Genomic DNA, 19,338 nt, shown 5'->3' on the forward strand with positions numbered 1-19,338 from the left:
AGCACTGTACACAACTGGGCTGCCCTAGACCAGCCCACGCTCACACTTACCCCAGTGCTCACTCACACTCACCCCCAGGAGCACCCAAGCCCAGCCTCACGAGGACCTTTATTGGGTGCCAGCAGGAGCCCCCAACACCCCTACACAGGGGTCCCCAGGGCCACCCCGCACCCCCAGCCCCGCGGGGGACAGAGGGGACCCCACACCTTGGGGGACAAGGCACAGGTCAGCCCCCTGGAGCCCCCTCACCCAAGGCCACTCGACCCCAACACAAGTGGCGTGGGGGCCCCAGGGGAAGGCTCCCCGATAAATAAGCATTTAAATTAATTAAATTAAACTGCCCCCCTCCTCCTCCTCCCCCCCCCCCCCCCCCCCCCCCCCCCCCCCCCCCCCGTAAAGGGCCCCTGGCAGACCCCGAGGCTGGGGGGACGAGCCCCCGCGCCAGCGCTAAGGCACCGGACAGGGCCACTGAGTAGAAAGAAAATTAAAAAAAAAAGGGGGGGGGGGAGGGGGAGAGGGAAATTAAATATTTGAGGGGGGCACAAGGGTAGGGAGAAGGTATCACAAGCCCCTGAGGGCTTCTGCTCCCTGGAGGGGTCCACAGACCCCCCAAAATCAGCCCCTCGGGGTGGGCTCTCGTCCAGGTAGGAGGGAATTAAGGGAAAGAAAAAGCCTAGCGCAAGGGCTGCTGCCCCCCCATCCCCCCAGGCCTGCTGGGAGGGAGGGACACCCCCCCTCAAAATCCCCTCCAGGTCCTTGGTAGCTTCAGTGCGTCGGTAGGAAAAGGCACCGGCCCCGATGCCACAGCACCGGGGGGGCTCCCTGCACCCCCCAAGAGCTGCTGCCCCCCACACCGGGGGTCCCACGGTCCAGCGCGGCCCCCCCAGCTCCGTCCCCCGCTGGCTCCAAGAGTCCCGGGGCAAGGTGGTGGCGGCGGTGAGGACGGTGCCCTCGGCCAGCTCCGGCCGTGCCAGCTTGTCCCCCCACGCGGCTGGGGGGACGCGGTCCCTGCGCAGCCCCCCCTGCCCCTCAGAAGTAGGTGAGGTTCTTGACGAGACCCAGCTCCAGCATCCGCTTGATGGCCACTGCCTCGTGTGAGACGTTGTGCTCCGACGCCTGCGGAAGGGGGGGGGGGGGGGAGCAGGGGGGGGGGGGGTCACACCAGAGCCCCAGCAACACGGTGCTCGCGCCTTTCCCTTCCATCCCACCCCCCCAGCGTTGGGTCGACCTTCACCCGAGGTGAGGAGCCCCCCGGCATGGGGGATGTGACCCTCCCTGGCCACGAGCCCTTCTGCTTACACATAAACCAGAGCCAACTCTTCCCCAGGACTATGGAGAGGGTGGGCTACAGGGAGGAAGAAGGGGGATGGTGACCCCCAAGGTGGATCTCAACACCCATGGGGGGTGGGGAGCGAGGGGTGCCCATGGGGAGAGAGCACCGATGCCCGCCCACTCGGCATCACTGAGCGAGGCAGGGCGCTGCTCTGCTGGCTGCAGTCCCTCATCCAGGGGGACAAAAAAAAAAAAAAAAAAAAAAGGAGGTGACATGGACAAGAAGAGGGGGGCAGACGCTTACCGCCATGGACTTGAGCGTGATCTGTTCGTAGTAGTGAATGGTCTGCTTCTTGTTGGCCGAGTCGGGGTAGCCAAAGCCGCGATGTGCACCAGGTCACAGAAGTGCAGCGCCAAGGTGATGGCCAGCAACCCCGTTGTGGGCTTCTGGAGGGAGAGGGCAGAGGAGGAGACAGCCAGGGGACCCGTGGGGAGGACATCACCCCTTAGGGGGGCTGCAGGGTGACCGACCATCCCCCACCCCTTACCTGTTTGACCTTCCGTGGTTGCTTCATGGGGAGGTTGAGCAGTTTAGCAGCAGTTACTTCCATGTAGTAAGGGTTGAGGATGCGCACTTGCTCCGGGTTAGCATCCCAGATCAATGGGGGCTGCTTCCAAAACCCTTTCCGAACCTGCAAGAGGATAGAGAAGTCCGGTGGTGTCCCACTAAGAGAGGTAGGTCCCCAAGGGTGGGGCGGGTTGAGGGTTGGACCTGGTTCTCCACCACACTTACCCTCTTCTTGTCGTTGAGGATGGCCTCCATCCACTGGAAGTCCATGGGCTTGAAGGGCACCAGCACCAGCAAGGTGTCGGGGTTGTTCTCCGTCTTGGGGTTGAAGTGGGCCGACTCCGGGTAGAAGAGGCGCATGGTGGTCTTGGAACCCACGTCCTGCTCATAACCGTGGGACCGGGGCGTTGTTCAACCTTGGGGTGGGGACAACATGGGGACATCACAGGTGTCAACCCCACCTGCGGGTGGCACCGGGGAGGGATCAGTAGGACGGACCCCAGGCCGTACCTGATCACAACATCGTACGTGTTGATGGTCTCCCCCATGGAGCTGTTGCGGAGCCGGTGGCCGTTGCCCACCACCCGCGCACCCTCCGGCACTTCAGGCTGCGAGAGAAAAGCCCCGTTTCAACCAGACCTGCTCTAAAACCCTGGCAGTTGTAACCCCCCAAGGGCAGATTTAACCCTCCATTGTCCAGTCTACAAAGCTACCCATGCTCCATCCACCACCCCCGGCGTTGCAGAGGTTCGTTTTGCCAAATTCTGGGTCCACAGTGGCCACGTTTCCCCCTGACGCGAGAGCAGCGCTGAAGAGAAAGACAAAAAAAGCCCCTAAACCCACCCAGAGTTACCTTCTGGATGCTCTCAGGCAGGGAGTAGTGGGTGATAGACAGCAAGCGCAGGAGGACGTCTTCTGCAAAGCAAGGAGAAGGTGAGGAAGGCAGCTCCTGCCTGCTACAACGCCCTGGGGTGCTGCCCCATCCCTGCAGGTCTCCTGCCAGTAATCCCAGCTCCCACCAGATCTGCGCACGGAATCCTTTAAAACCTGGCCCACCCCGCAGCCAGGGGCAAGCAGCTATGTGCCACAAAGCCTAAAAATCAAGCAAACAGCTTGCTGGGAAGGAGAAAATGGTGTGTGGCCCGCCCCAAAAAATAATAAAATAAAATAAAAAAAATCAACCTGCACCTGTTTTTAAAGAAAAGTCAAGCTGAAACCCCAGGGAGGAGGCTGCAGGGATGGACAGAAACCCACCGCGGGTGCCGCTGGGGCTTACCGCTCCCCTTTGTGCCGTAGGGCAGCTCGTAGAGCGACGGCGTCTTCACCCAGAAGTAATCCTTCAGCTGCAAGAAGAGCGGGTGGTCCCTCGTGTAGCTGCCGAGGAGCAAAGGGCCGGTGAGACCAGGATGGGGGGAGACAGCACAGGGCAGGGGGGGTGGTCCTGGCTCTGCATCCCCCCCTCTCCTTGCTCCCAACCTGGATACTCACTTCCCAATGAGCTGCGACGCTTTCTTTTCCACCTCCCCGAGGGGACAAGTCGTTTTGTTTTCTTGCACGGGGAAATAAAAGCTGTAAGGGAAGAGGTTAAAAAAAAAAAAAAAAAAAAAAAAGGGAAAAAAAAAAAGCCTGGCTCCTCTGCATCCCCCTCCTGGCCAAGGGGGCTCTGGCACCCCCACGGGCGGATTCTGGCAGCACCAAGCCGACCAGATGCAAGGTTGGTTTCCCTTTGGGTTTTTATTTGCTGGGCTTGCAGCCTTGCATCGGAAGAGGTCTCTCTTGCCCTGCTCATGGAGCTCACGCTTTCCGCTTTCCCAGTCTCCATCAGCATCGCAGGACTGGGAAGACCAGGGGGTTTTCCCTTCCTCCCCAGCTCAGGGAAACACGGGCGTTTGGCAAAAACCCCGCAGAGCCAACACACGCCGTGTCCCCCTCCTCGGCAGCAGGCGAGGATGCTGCCAGCTCCCCCCGTCCCCAGGATCCAGCCAGACGATGCTCCAGCATCCCTGCGCCGGACGGGCGGGAGGATGCCTCCGAAGGGAAGGGCAGGAGGTCCTTTAAGCTTTAATAAAAGCCACTCACAGCTGTGTGTACCTGTCTTCCCGGTAGATCGAGTACCAAACCATCACCAGAAACAGCGCCAGCACCCCGAGTATCTTCCCTCCTGCGTGCCCAGCGGTGGGGCGGGCGGGGAAGAGAAAAACACCATCAAGCTGGTACCCTGGGGTCTAAGCAGATGCTGGGGCCCCTGCAGCGCCGTGCAGATGTCCCAGTAGATTCAGGACTGCAGAGCCATCCCTGGCAAAGCCTTCGCCCCCCACACCCCCCACACACCCCCCCGGCCCCGGGAGAGGCGAGGGCCTGGCTGGCCGGCACGGTCACATCAGAGGAGCAGCTCCAGGATGGAACCAGGCTGGTTTATCCCAGGTCCGAAGGCTGCCGTGCCATTCCCTCCCATCCACCTTGCGCCAAAGGCTGCGCAAAACACATCCCTCTTCCCGGGTGCCTCCATCCTATTTTTCTACGCCCAAGCCCGCTGGATCAAGGACCCCCAAAATCACCCTCCCGGCCACAGTTTCACCCATGGTCCCCCCCCAATACTCCATCACCCCACTGGAGCCGCAGCAAAGCGGCATCCTACCCCCAAAGCCCAACTGCCAAATGCAGATCCCCCCGGGACCCCCATCCCCGCTTGGAAAGAGGGAGACGGGACCCCCTCATGGGACTCACGAGACTTGTTGAGCATTTTTATCAGCAGGAGAGGCATCAGGCGAGGGCCGGAGCTCTCATCGCGGCTGCCGCTGGTCACCTGCAGCGGGAAAAAGAGGGAAAGGCATCAGATGAGGTCAAAACCCATCGGAGCCATCCCCGAAAGCCCCATCCAAGAGGCATCACTCCCCGCTTGCCCCATCTGCACCTGTGAACGAGCAGGTGTGAGGGTTCCCCAAGGAATTAATTTTTTTTTTCCTATTTAAATTCGCATTTCTCCACCCTGCAACCGCCGAAGGTTTGATTTACACAGAGTTTAGAAAAGCCAGGCAAGCGGCCACGGTTCCCAAGGAGCCTCAGCCGTACAGGTTAAATGCCAAAGGAAAAAAAAAAAAAAAAAAAAAAAAAAAGAGTTAAAGAAGAAAAACAAGCCCCCACTTGGGTCTCTGCTGCAAAACGCCGCAGCACCCAAACCAATGCCCACGGCGGTGACTTGGGGGGAGATTTTAAGCCCAGCCCTGGCTCAAGCATCCAACCAGCACCAGCCAACCAGCCACCACAGATCCGAAGCCCAAGGTGCCACCACCGAGCCAGGCAGAAAGGACAGGAGCAGCCCAGTGGGATCAAAGCAAAGAGCACCACGTACTTGGGGAACCTCCAACGCCTTCAACTCAACCATCCCAGCCCCAGGAAAGGGGGATGCCACAAGCTTAATGCTCACACAAATGCCGGCCGGGAAAACGGGACGACTTTTTTCTTCCTCCAAAACCTCCTGCTCCTGGAATAAGGCAGCAAAGAGCCCTGGTCGGAGCCACCCCGGGGTCAGCTCAGCCCCATCCCACCACCGCACAACACAGCCAGGGTGGAAAATTAACTTACCAGGTGGGAGAAATTTTGGGATACATGAGAGACTTTGCTCCCTGAGGATGAAACCTACTGGGAGCCCAGCTCGGAGCTGAGCTTGGCTTTGTCACACCACGACCCAGCTGCTCCCCTCTCCGGACCAGCCATGTCCCGGAGGAGGAGGAGAGGGCAAGGAGGTATTAAATGCCCAGCCAAGAGGAAAGGTGCACGCCCAGGCTGGGCGATGAAAATGCTGGCCCCGAGAGATTAGTCACCTTGGGAGGGTGTGCGGGTGCCTAACGAAGCGCTGTTAATGACACCTGCCACCTGGCAGGGCCACGTCCTCGCCCAGCTGAGCGTGAGCTGAGAGCAGCGCTTTGGGGGAGCAAATGGGATCAAGAACGAGGAAAAATGGGACCAAAGATGGTCCCGTCAGAGCCAGGCTCTTCCCTTCCTCGACACAGGCTCCTGAAATTAAAAGGGCAGGAAGGGCAATTAATTAAGAAAGGCAGGAAGGACAATTAAAAGGGAATTAAGGTCAATTAAACCACGCTACGAGCAATGGGACAGGATACAAAGCAAAGAAAGCTGTGTCTGTCCGACAGCGGATGGATGGGGATAGGGGTGGGGACAGGAGAGGTGGTACCCTGGGAAAGTGCCCATCTCCCCCTGAATCATTTCTCCTCCATAAAACACAGATATCAAACCCCTTCCCGGTGAATTGTGCCCAGGCACAGCCCTGCCATCGCCTGGAGACCCACGATGGGGAAGCAAAAGCCACCGACCACCCCCCCCACCCCCCCCCCAATTTACACCCCAGTTCTCAACCTGCATCGGTATTTCTGGATCTTGGAATCCCTCCTGGCTTGGGAAGGAAAGGGAAGATTAAACTCAGGATTGCAGCTTCAAGGGTTGGAGCAAGCAGGGACAGGAGCTGGTGGGTCTCAGCCCTTTATACATTACAGCTGCTTGAAAATAAATTACATTTGGGGAAAGAAAAGAGCAGCTTGTGTTTTCTTGGTGTTTTTTTATTTTTTCCCTAGCCAGACTAGCCACAGAAGTCCCCAAGGGGAAATCTGCCACCACAGTTGGAGGCTGACAATGCTCCTAGGGGGCCTGAGCACACCCATTTGCCCAGGGCTGAGGTGCTGCCGGGCATCAGGACCCGAATTTAGCACAAAATTCATCCCCCAGCTCTCTCCTTCAGCACCAAATCACCCAGCCAAGCTTCCCACCAAGTGCACTTCACCCCTCCTGTCGGCTCAAGACACTGGGAAAATCCACTCTCACCCCCGGTGTTTGCCTTCACATAGCAACTTTTTAAAAAAAATATTTTTTTTAAAGGCTTTATGATCTTTTCCCAGGCTTGTACGCACAAGCTGGGCCCGATGCAAAATTTATCTAAGACAAACACAGTTAATAATCTCCAAGGAAAATGAACGCTGTTTAGTGAAGCGTTCGGGGAATGCAGAGCAAAACAGAGCACACCCAGGCTGCCCCCCGCGCCCAGGCCAAGGGGGAGGCGCGTCTGGAATGGATTCAAGCTCCCCCAGCCTCGTGCTACCAGATCCGCAGCCCAAACCAGAGCGGCTGCTTAAAGCAGGAAGGTCTGAACTCCCGGAGCCAGCTCCCACCGTCCTCACGGAGCTGGTGGAGGGAGTGATGCCAGAGGATCCCGCTGGTTCCCACAGCATCCCTGGTCCCACAGCATCCTCAGATACTGCAGACTCCCTGTCCCACCACAGCATCCCCCAGGGCAGCATCCCTCACCTCGACAGCCCCCTGGTCCTCCATCAGCATCCCCCAGGGCAGCATCCCTCACCACAACATCCCCCTGGTCCTCCACCGCAGCATCCTCCACCACAGCATCCCCCGGTGCAGCATCCTCCATGGTTCCCCCACCACAGCATCCCCATCCAGCAGAGAGATTTGGCACCTGCCCCTCCCACGGAAGGGATGCAGACGTGCCTCAACCGCTGCTCCCACCGGTTCGGTCCAGGGCATCGCCTCCCCTGCCAAGCCCTGGAGCTGGGGGGAAAGTCCCAGGCAGATTCGGCTCCCCACACTTGGAAGAAGCAACTGAAAAAGCCCCTTGCTTTGATGTCTGAGCAACATACCTCCAAAGCTCCGCTGGGTTGAATATTATCGCTGCATAAATGACTTAAAAGCATTACTGCTGCTGCCCCGTCTTCCCAATCAGGTCCCTCCTTCCCAAGCCAGGTGTTACAGGAAAGCCCCATCCCTGGGATGCTGCGGAGGCAGCCGCGACGAAGCTCCTCACTCAGTTTCCCCGTCTCACTTGGACCCAGAGAAGGGATTTGCCTCCAAATTTCACCATGTCCTGGGAAAGCCCCCATGAGATGCCAGAAGCAACCAGGGGAACCCACACTCCTGCTGTGTGGTGACCTCTGAGGAGCCCGCCCCTGTGTCTCCATCCATCCCCATCTCCCTCCATGGCCTCAACGGCTTTGGCATCTCCAGATTTCAGCCAAGCTGCTCCCAGCCCACCTCTGGGCAAAAAAAAAAAAAACCCAAATGCATTTAAAGCCACGGAGCAAGCACAAGGGTAGGGGGTGATTATAAATCCCCCCACTCCATCCCAGCATGGGCAAATGGTGATCCCAGCCACCCACTGCCATCCCGGCAAAGCATCCGTGGACCAACAGGCAAGGCAGCAAAAGCTCTGGGTACTTTTATGTTTCCATGGTAACTCATGGATTGGGGAAAACGAAGCATGACATGAGGCAAGGACACATCTCCCATGCTCCCATCACCCCATCCCTCATGTCCATGGAGCCACTCGCTGCCCGATCCAGCTTCCCTGGGCTAGAAGGATGCTCATCAAAAAATGAGCTTCTCTGATCGTTCATCCCCCAAAATTGTGCATTTATTTTTAACTGGGAGAGAGGTGGATTTGAAGGGGATCACACCCAAGCTGGCAGTCCCTAAGGATTCATTCTTGGCAGTGAGAACCAAAGGGAGATGGACAGACGGCTGGGACAGCAGAGACCCCTTCGACTCCAGCCGGACCATCTCTCCCGAGCCTTCAGGGCACATGGAGCTTTGCTGGGACCAGCAGGACAGACCCTGCACCCCACTTTGAGGACAACAACCAGGCCTGACCCCCTAAAGAAGCAGTTTACCACCCCAGGATCTTCCAAGCCCCCGTCCCACGGGTTTTCTCCATGCGGTAGGGCTGGGATTGCCGGAGGAGGCCTGACAGATGCCAGCTTACCCCCCGCACCGGCTCAGCCGCATCCTGCCTCGGCAAAACCATCACGTGCCGAAGCCTGAACACAACCTGGGAGGCGGCCGGGGGCGATCCTCTGGGGAAAGGACGCAGCCAACTCAAGGCACTGCCTGGGCTTGGAAGAGCATCAAAGGTACCCAAATCCTCAGCCTGGTATCCCAAACGTTCCTCATCCTGGCTGCTGCAAGCTCCAGGTGCTTGGGGATTTTTTTTTTCCCCCAAGCTGGGAAGAAAACCAAGACCCACAGCAGGGAGAAAAAACCTTGCAGCACTACAAACAACCTCTGTCACAAGCCCAAAAGGCAGCAGGCTCTGGATGTGATCCCCCTCCAAGGGATGCTGCAGCGGGACAGAGATGCTGCAGCGGGGCCGGGGGACCGGAGATGCTGCAGCGGGGCCGGGGGACCGGAGATGCTGCAGCGGGACGAAGATGCTGCAGCGGGGCCGGGGGACCGGAGATGCTGCAGCGGGACGAAGATGCTGCAGCGGGGCCGGGGGACCGGAGATGCTGCAGCGGGACGAAGATGCTGCAGCGGGGCCGGGGGACCGGAGATGCTGCAGCGGGACGAAGATGCTGCAGCGGGGCCGGGGGACCGGAGATGCTGCAGCGGGACGAAGATGCTGCAGCGGGGCCGGGGGACCGGAGATGCTGCAGCGGGACGAAGATGCTGCAGCGGGGCCGGGGGACCGGAGATGCTGCAGCGGGACGGAGATGCTGCAGCGGGGCCGGGGGACCAGGGATGCTGCAGCGGGACGGAGATGCTGCAGCGGGGCCGGGGGACCAGGGATGCTGCAGCGGGACGGAGATGCTGCAGCGGGGCCGGGGGACCAGGGATGCTGCAGCGGGACGGAGATGCTGCAGCGGGGCCGGGGGACCAGGGATGCTGCAGGTGCAGGCAGGGCTGCCTGCAGCAGTCAGAAAACAGCAGGGCAGAGCAATTGCACAAGCATGACTTGTAAGTGCAGTGGGTGGGGGGAACGCAGGAGGTCATGAGGACGTGGCACTGCCAAAATCAGTCCCATTTGACACCAAACACCACCCCATCTAGGGCGCAGAGATGAAGCCCAGGCCACCAAGACCCACATTTATCCTAAGAGCCCTGCGAGTCACTTTAAAGGAATCTTAATTGCCTCTTAATAGGCAAGGTAGTGCTGTTTCCTTAGCCCATGGTATCCTAGGCATACAATAACCTGGCCAAATATTTATGATAGGGGACAAAAAACACCTCACTGGCATGTAAGCCTTAACAAAACATTCACCTGTGACGAGGGCACAGTTTTGGAGTGGCAACAGCAAACAAGCTCAGGCAGGGCGAGTACATCCACAGCAGCAGGTCCCCAGAATAAAACCCTGCCTTTCCACAGCACTGCTGGTTTTAATGTTCAGCTCAAGAGCTGAAACCCAACCCAACGCTGCCACCATCCTATCCTCTCCTCTCTCCCTAATTTTTTTTTTTAATCCTTACAGCAGGAAACACACAGGGATGGGACCCAAATCCCTTTCTATGGCCCCAAAACGCCAGTTGCATGGATCTACCTGGGCACCCCCTGCCTCCAGGATAACCTCATGCCATCAAAGGAGCTACAGGGCTCCTCCTCGGGGTGTTAGGCTGCATTATTATAGGTTATGTATTATTATTTATATAAGTTTAATCACTCTTATCCTATTTGAAAAAATAAAGACCTTTTCTTGCCAGATGTGGCTCGCTACAACCCAGAGGTGATAGCCAAGCCACCAGAGAGCTGTGCCACCTACAGGGGGACAACCTCACACTAATGACATGAGGGTGGACACCCACCAGCGATGATTTTACACCCGTGGGGTCTCATCACTAAGCCCTCAGCAACAATCCGGCTGCCCCCTCCTCCTACCTGCCCCAGCTAGTCTCCATTTGCTGTCACCGTCACCTTGTTGCTGTGTTTAGTTATGGCACCTCCATCCTTGGGGAACACCCAGGGATGCGGGCGGCAAGGGCAGCTTTGCACCCATGCTTTGGTCTAACCGCCCCCAAAAAAAGCAGCAGGAAGGGGACGGCAGCAAGCTGGGGGTGCAGGCAGCCTCCCCCCACCGCCTGCTCTCCCAGGAGCGGCAGGGAAAGATCCGCAGGGAGCACCTGCTCCCTTATAGTGGGGCTGCAAACAGCCCAGCGAGGCAAAAAACTAAATCACTGAGATGCTCCAGCCCAAACTCAAGCAATGCCTGGATCCAACCCCAGCGCTCCAGGGAAAAGCACTGGGAAATCAAGGGTTTCTCAAGCACCAAAGCCCAGTTATCCCGCAGGCAGCTACCATCCCCAGTGGCTTTGATTGGGTTGCCTTTGGGGGGCTCAAAAGCTGCCTGCACAGTCGCTACGCCCTTTGCAAGTCTCCGAGGGCCACCTTAACTGCCTCCGCTGTGACAGCACTGCGGTTTCCCCCCCTGTTTCCTCCACACCTCCTGCTTCGCACCAGCAAAGGGCTGGTTTTGGGGTAGCCAAACCCCCAGAGTAACTCAACCCTTGAGCTCAAGCCCCACAGCCCCAGAACATCTGGGGTGAACCAGACAGATTTACACCCCTGTCCCTACACTTGTGCATCTTCCCTGCTCTTTCCTCCCATGTTAACAGCCATGGAGAAAAATATCCTAAAAATAACCTGTTAAAGCACTTTGCACCCCCAGCACCACCTCGATGCTCTGTTAACCCCACCAGCTACGCTGGGATGAAGATTCTCATCTCGGGGAGACCTTTTCCAGCATCCCCTGCAGCAGGAGAAGCCGAAGCCGGTCCCCAGCAGGGTGGCAGTAAGCTGGCAGGAGGTCACAGCTACTTACGGTCTGTCCTCTCGGTCCAGGCAGAGCAGGCAGGAGCTCGGCGGGATCCGCGAGGCCGTCCTCTCTTCCCCTGGCAAAGGGAAAAGGGAAAACATCCTTAGGGCTACGGCAACCCACACCGGCAGCACGCAAGGGATGCTGTGCTTAGCAGCCCTCCACTTTCCGAGGATCTGGTGGATCCCTCCTGATCCCAGCCAGGGCAGCTCCAAGCCCAGAGGGGGAAGCAGCCCCAGGGGACTGGCAGAAGGGCCCCTGTCAGCCATCACATGTCACAGAGGATGTCTGCTCTCTGCAAAGCCACCCACCTCCTCCTGCTCTAGCAGCATGTTAAGGAGGTGCTGTGGTTCAGAGCCCAGACCTCGCCGCAGGTTTCCTCAGCGCCCCTTCACCTGCCCCACCAAAATCCCCTTCCATGACTCACTCCGAGTTTTAGGAAGTGCACCTTTTTAGCTGCAATTCTTTAGCAAGCCCTTGTCCAAGGAAAAGCACAGCTCTGCTCACCCTGGGACGCTCTGCAGCTCAACCACCTTCCTGCACAAAGGATGCTACTTAATCCCACGTCTCCAGCATCTCTTCTCCCAAAAGTTTCCAAATCACACATCCTCGCCTGGCACTGTAACATCCTTACAATTTGGGGAAGGAAAAACCCTGCCAAGAAGCTGCTGCACACAGAAACCCTTTTGCCATGCTGCCTCACAAAGAAAAACCTCTCTGCAAGGACAGCTGCTCTGCATTCAGCTTAATTACACCACTAACGAGCAGCAGGGTGGGGTGGAGAATGAGCTGCCCAGGTGAAGCAGGTCCATTGCTATCTCAGTTAGCAGTCAGGAGCCAGCTTTGCTCTTCCCTCTTGTGCTGGTGGGATGGATGGGATATAGCAGGAGTCACAGTTCTCCCCTCTCAAAAAAACCACGTGAAGAACAATCTCAGCCCGGCTCAGTGCAAGGAAGGGTGATCTGGATAGAGGAGGGTGACCAGGACGCTCTCTCCACAGCTGGTGCTCAAGCCCTGGCAGAAAAGCTGCTTCCAAGGGGAAACTCTGAAGGGCAGGAGATTTCCTTACCTCTCTCCATCTCCTCCAGCTAGTGGAAGTAAAGGTGAGATGCTGGGGGGTGCCAAGCCGGTGCAAGCCTTCCCCAGGGCATGCCTGACTCTTAATACCCCATTAATTTTAATGAAGAGGGTATGTCTCTATGCAAGGGAAGGGGAAAGAAACCCCAAAAAAGAGTATCTCCAAGCTGGTACTTCTCTCCAGGGCCAAGGCTGTCCACAGATGCCCAGAGATGGCTCCATCCCAGTGCCACACCTTCCCCCTCCAGCCAAAGCAGCTCTGCTTTCTCCTACATCCACCATTTGCTGAGGGGAGCAATTAAACCCGAGGGGTTGGGGCAAACACACCTGGGGCTGCTCTGCAAGTGCCCAAAAAATTCACCTTCCTGCACCGGGGTCTTCCAGCAGCCTGGAATCCACTGGAGCATCCAACATCACCTTTGACAAGGAGCCTTTTTATTTAGAGCCATGAATTATAGGATCCGCTAACGAGGTTAAACTCTCCCCGGGGAGCTCCTGCTAAAGCACTTCATGGCACAGCATCAGCCCCTGCGCGTATAGATAACGATGGGGATGCTCAGAGCTGCCTGGGGGTGGGCAAGGGCATGCCTCCTTCCCCCCAGCATCCTCCCAGCCCTCCGAGGAGGAGGATGCAGCCCTGGATGAGTAGGAGACCGGGATCCCTTAAAGTGCATCGGCCCCACTGGGAGGATCCGAGGTCTTGCCTGAAGCTAGTCTTTCCAGCTGAACTGGAAGAGCCAGGAGCCGGATGGCTGCTGGTCTCCCCAGGATTGTTTTCCAGCTTCCTGAGAGGTCCCCCACCACCAGCAGCCAACGCAATCGGCCGTTCCCAGCCCAAGGTTCAGGGAAAAAACCCGTCACAGTTCAGGCATCCGCTGGGTCAAGGGCTGCCATCTCCACCACTTGCCACTGGTGGCTCAACCCATCCAGCAGCTGATCCCAGCAGGAAATTAACATCCTGTACCCCAGAACCCTCAAAAAAAACCTTAACAAGCTGAACTTTGCTCCTTTTCCTTCCCACGCTCCCAGCTACGCTGCCTCAGTTTCCCCTCCTGCCTATCAGGCTGCATTTAAATAACAATTTCAACATTTGAGGCGGGGAGAGAGGCACCTTGTGCTCACTCCCTGACGTCTCCCTTCCGGGATGCTCGTGGCTTTGGGTGGAAAAAAATGAAAACCCAACGGCCACATCCCTTCCCCTATTAAAGACTGAAGCCAGCCAGGACCAGTCCCTTGAGGGGCTCAGCCCTGGTACAAGAGCATCCCCAGGGGATACAGGCATTTCTGGGACACGCACAGGCAAGAGCAGATAGGCACTGGGCATGGACCAGCTGCTGAATCCCTCCCATCCAGCATCCTCCCCACTGAGGACCAGAATCCCTGGGGGCTGTTAAAATAGGAGGGGAAGATGGAAATGGCGTTTCTCCCCCTCCCAGCAGCCAGACCTGAAGCAAGGCAGCCGTCCGTCCATCCATCCGTCGGCGCTCCATCGCCGGCACCAGTCTCCCTTGGATAAAATTACCTCCCAAGGGGGCACAGAGCAAAAGCCAGGCTGGGAGGGGATTAAAATCCAGGTGAGCTCATCCTCCTCCTCCAGAGAAACTGTCTCTACTCGGCAGGAGCAAGGTGTTTCCAAGCCTGGCACATCCCTCACGTCACACCAATCGCTATCGCCCCGGGACCAGGAGCTTATTCATTTGGCAGGTATTTAGCAGGAGATAATCTGGCCGCTTCCCAACCATCCTTCAGCCAAGCCAAAGGTATAATTCTGGTGTGGGATGTGACTTTTCGGTAGAGGTTTCCCTACTGATCCTCACCCCAGCAGCCCACAGATGCTCCCCAGCCGGGAGAGCACGGAAGAGCCACCACCAGCAGAACTCCTATCCACCATCCCAACTGGCTTTTTATTCTATTAATCATTTCTTAAATGTATTGAATTATTAAAACCAAAATAATTTAATAAATCTATTTCTATTCAATCCCTGAGAATGGGAAGAAAAGCAAAGCTGCCCAGCCAAGCCGGATTATCCAAAGCAGCGATCGACCTAAAAATAAATAACTGCTATTTAAGGACAAGCCTCCTGCAACAAACACCCCCCCAAAAATAAAAAAAGGAAAAAATAGACATGAGAAATCGTGGCTGCTTCCAAGCTGGGCTGTTTAGCATCACTCATCAGACAAAAAAAGCCTATTTTGGGTTTATTCCTTAGCAAAAGCCTGTGCTTTCAAGAGAAGACCATCCCCAGGCTTAAAGCCGCTGATTTACAGACACCCCATGCATTTAGGCAAGCCAGGCAACTAAATAATTAAGATTTAAATATACATCTGAATAATACAGATAATCTGTCAATTTAACTTGTAAATGCAGTCAGAATTAAGCAGCGACTTTGTTAATTAGGTAGCAAAAGGGCCTGGGAAGCCCCAGCTCCATGGCAGACGCTGAAGGACCATAAGGACGCTAAAGGATGCTAAATTCGCTGGCGGATGCAGCGTGACCAAGCGTTGGGGCAGGTTTTACCATCCCCTTACCCTAACACAGTGCTGGGGCACCAAACCCTTGTGTTCACCCATATTTTTGTTGCAAAAGCCCCCCCAGCTCCTCCAGCCCTTCATCAGGAGCTGCCTGTACCTTCCCACCCTGCCGGCATCAAAGCCGCACAGGATCAAAACAAGGCAGTGGAAAAAGAGCCTGGGGTAATGCTTCTGAGGACGAATTGCATGGGTTTTGTTGCGTAAATAGCACACTTTGAAAGCCAGGCTCAAGGCCACCCCCAGCTCCCCCAGTCCCAAATACCAGAGGTCCCTACCCAGACCCTGCCGGGGAGGGAAACCTGTTGAGCACGTATGGGAACCAACAGACAGTTCTTTGTGATTCTTTTTTTTCTCCCCTTCTATTTTTTGTTTTGAAGCAGCGCTGGTTATCCTACAGGGGTGGGCCCGAGGCCTTCCCAGCCCTTGGTGGCCACCTTGTCAACCCCGCACAGGGAAGGCAGTGTCATATTTAACCCCTAAACCCCTTTGCTCTCCTTAATTTTTGACACCTTTCCCACACCCTGGTACTCCTTCAGTCCCGCATCCCCCCAATCCACTTGCATCGCCTCTCTCTGCATTTTTTCCCCCTTATTCCTCACTTTCCACCCCATTTTTCCCCCCAACGATGCCCCACCACTCTCCTCCCTTCCCATCTGGATCCATCCTCATAACACGCAATCCCAGCCCACGGAGCCCACGCCAGAGGGGTCGCATGAGACTGACGGCCACGGAGCTGCCAGGACGGGGGTTTAACCCCCAGACCGGGGTGTTCTGTTATCTGCTGTGGGGATTCTCGGCTGGCAGCGTGCGTCCAACATCAGCAAAGCACCAAAGCAGCAGGTCTGCAGCATTAAAGCATCCTCTCGCTTTTGCATTACACTGGCTCAGTTGCCCCAGTTCCCCCATTTCAGGGCTCAAGGAAGCTCTGCCCCATCGCCAATGCGGGCAGGGACCCCAAGCCCCAAACTCTATCCCAGCTCATATATATACTCTTTAAAAAGAAACTTAAAAAAACCACCCGACGAAAGTGTTGCAAGCGGCTCAGAACCTGACGCAGGATCCAAAGCCGGAGCTCCGGCTTGTGCAAGGCCACGGGGCACATTGCAACCTCTCACCGCCGGCATCACACCCTGGTTAAAAAAAAATTGAGGCTCGCCTGACTCAGCCTGGCCAGATATCAGGAAGCTGAATCCAGCCGGGAAAATTTGGTGGAGGCTGCCGGCGAGCTGGGGGAGACATTTTGCAAGGGGAAGAGCCGGAGCAGGAACAGCATCTGGAAGCGATTGGAGGCGAGGAGCCTCTCCCAGGCGCAGCGGGGAATTCCAGCGGCGTGAGCTCAGGTTAAAGCCTCCTTCACAAACTCAGGATTAAGAAAAAAAACCCCGAGCTTCAGCACATATATTTTTAAATCTGCAAATAGCGAAGGAAAGGAAGCCAGCTCCCCACCTAGTCCTACCTAGACACAGCTTTGTGATTTAGGCTGGTTCTGATTTGCAATTAAAAAAACCCCGAAACAACTCCAAAGAAGATGAGAAATCTCTCTGTAGATTTGTTGATATAATTTTACAGGCGTGGTGTCGGGAGGAGAGTCCTCCTCTGGCACTGCACTGTTTAAAACTGTCTTGCTTTGCATTACGATGCACCCCTGCACCATCCACCCCTGGGACAGCTGCACCCCACCTCTGAGCATCCCTCGCCAGCACGGGATGCATCCCATGATTATCACAGAGCGGCAGCAGCTCAGCAAACCCAGGAGCATCCTTGGGATGGCATCGAAGAGCCGATGGAGGATGCCACCCTAGCTTAGACAGAGTGGTCCCCCACCAGGGACTGATGCAGCAGGGAGCCCCCGGCTCCCTCCAGCCATCCCTGATCCCATGGAACAGGGACCAGCAGCACCCATGGGTGGTCAAACCCACCCCCGTTGGACACCCTGGCAGAGCACGTGTGCCATGCCGGGATGGTGGCCTCCATCATCCAAGCCAGCAGCACAGGCAGGCTGTGCCCCACTGCAGCTCCACTGTGCCCTTTCGCATGGCCAGCACGTATCAAAACCCATATAATGATTAATTATTTATTAATAATAATAAACCAATAATCAAAACAAAAATACCTGACCACATGTTAACACCCACATCGATATTATATAAATAATTTTCACCATAATTAATATAAGCCACCTGCACAGCAGCTTATGCACTCAAGAAGTCCCAAGCATCCCACCAAAGCGATGCCAGCAAACCTGCACCCCATCTCTTTGTGCCAAAGCAATTCATCACAGGGCAGGACCCCCAGGGGACGTGCAGAATCTGGCCCCATCCACCGGTGCCCACCGAATCCCACTCCCCTAAAACTGCCACCTTCAGCCCCATGACGCCCCGAAGACCCCGAAGCAAGCACCCACCCACATCCTCCCCACCTCCATCGCTCCCACCCACCTTCCCAGCGGCTCACTGGTCCCCATCCTGCACCGATCTGTGGCACGGCGGAGCCGGACCAGCCGGGAGCAGCGTCTGCCGGTGATGCTGGCGCTGCAGCTTGGTGGCCTCGGGCATACAGCGAAACACATCCTGGAGAGGAGCCGCAGCCCGTGCCAGCCCAAAACCACCCTGAGCATCCGCCAGGCCAAAGCAAAACCAGGATGGAGGGTAGCTCCTTCTCCAGTTTTGCCGTTCCCCGCTGGCCAAATCCTTTCTCTTTCCTCCGAAGAAACTTTCCAGCCCAACTCCGGTCACATGCAAGGGGTCAGCAGCTGGAAACGCAAGAGATTAGCAAGAACTGGGGTTTGTTTCTTTTCTCTTTTTCCCTCCCGAGACAACACTGGATTTTCCTAGAAAAAGCTCAATAAACACAAGGATTGTGGCCAGCGGAGGGAGAAGCCACCGGTGTCCAAGCGTGAGAGGAGGCGAGGGGAGGTTAAAAAGAAATTCCAAAAAAAGAGAACCAGAAGTTGCAAAGAGCAGCGTGAAAGTGTCAGATCATTTCCTTTTCTCACTGCAAAATCACAACCACTCGTGCAAGTGTCCCCGACAGCGTCACACAGGGGTCACCGGCCCCAGCCCGGGGTTCCCAGCCTGGGGTGAAGGAGAGCAGGATGGGGTCCCCATAGGAATGCGGGTGAAGCCAGGATGCCATCCTGTGCAGGAGGACCACATCCCTACTCCTCACACAGCCATCATGCTACACTCAGAGAAAACAATCAAAAGGGGAAAAAGTAATATAAAATAATTTTATTTTTTTAAAAAGTACGATAGAAAAAGCTCTTGAGAACCAGGTTCCCCGTGGCCAGCCCGAACCAGGATGAAATATTTGAAGCTAAAGCAATGGGACCATCGCCTTATACAAGAGAATAAGCAACAGGATATGTGGGATTTAGAGATATCGCCAAATAATTAGTTTTAATCGTTGGGACTCAACCTGAGAATTGCTGCCAGCTGAAACCCCCCAAAAAGAGGCACGCAGAGGACCCCAGTGTTGCCGCAGCTGGGCTTGGCATTCCCACATCCTGCAGCCTGGTACCCACCTCTGATGTTGGTTGCAAGCACGAGGATGACACAAGCTATAAAAAGACAGGCTTGGAGGCGTAACTATGGTTGCTCCAGAGTTTAAAATGGACTTAAATAGACATTGTCACTCCACGGGTGGGTTTTCACTCCATGGGTGGGCTAGGGACCAGGAGGATGCTCTGGTCACCATTATGGTCCCAGCTCTGGAAGACACCCTACTCACAGATCTCCATGGTGGACATCCCTTAAAATTAGCATCAACAGATCGTTCCTGTTCCTATATTTACATTTGCAGAGCCCTGAGCCCTCTATGGGATTCAGTGCCTTGCCGTAGCAGTCGCTATTAAATCATGGCCTGGAGCTGGAGGAGCAAACAGCCCTCTAATGATGCAGATAAGCAAGCACAGGGGTTAGGGAGGGTCCGGCAAACCACGCTGCTCCCATCCTATAGCTTATAATGATGTTAGGAGCTCATTATAGGTTGGACGTTGTTAGGGGCCAGGGTGAGAAAAGGAGACCTCATGCCTGCAGGACAGCCAGCACCAGAGCTGGAGGCGGCATCTCCTGGATCAGCACACCTCCGAACCCTCCACTCAGGATCTCAGCTCCTTCCAGGCTGGGACCCGGCATGTGCGATGGAGAGCTGCAATGTGATGCAATGCAATGCAGCGGGAATCGCAATGCAACGGGAATTGCAATGCAGCAGGAATCACAATGCAACGGGAATCACAATGCAACGGGAATCACAGTGCAACGAGAATCGCAATGCAACAGGAAT

At 56.1% G+C, this 19,338-nt stretch overlaps 1 protein-coding gene across 1 annotated transcript; it reads right to left on the minus strand.

The window, feature by feature from the left end:
• Nucleotides 1–900: 900 nt before the first annotated feature.
• ST3GAL4 (ST3 beta-galactoside alpha-2,3-sialyltransferase 4) lies at nucleotides 901–18,034 on the minus strand. Its single transcript, XM_055819504.1, is given in 15 exon segments — nucleotides 901–1,116; nucleotides 1,577–1,656; nucleotides 1,659–1,719; nucleotides 1,821–1,964; nucleotides 2,066–2,236; nucleotides 2,238–2,256; nucleotides 2,351–2,441; nucleotides 2,684–2,755; nucleotides 3,117–3,214; nucleotides 3,329–3,409; nucleotides 3,932–4,001; nucleotides 4,568–4,646; nucleotides 5,193–5,324; nucleotides 11,452–11,521; nucleotides 17,493–18,034. Coding segments are annotated over 15 exon segments (1,434 nt in total). The 5' UTR covers nucleotides 17,672–18,034; the 3' UTR covers nucleotides 901–1,029.
• Nucleotides 18,035–19,338: the final 1,304 nt, after the last annotated feature.

This window comes from Falco peregrinus, chromosome 15 (genome assembly GCF_023634155.1).
Source record: "Falco peregrinus isolate bFalPer1 chromosome 15, bFalPer1.pri, whole genome shotgun sequence".
Classification (NCBI taxonomy): Eukaryota; Metazoa; Chordata; class Aves; order Falconiformes; family Falconidae; genus Falco; species Falco peregrinus.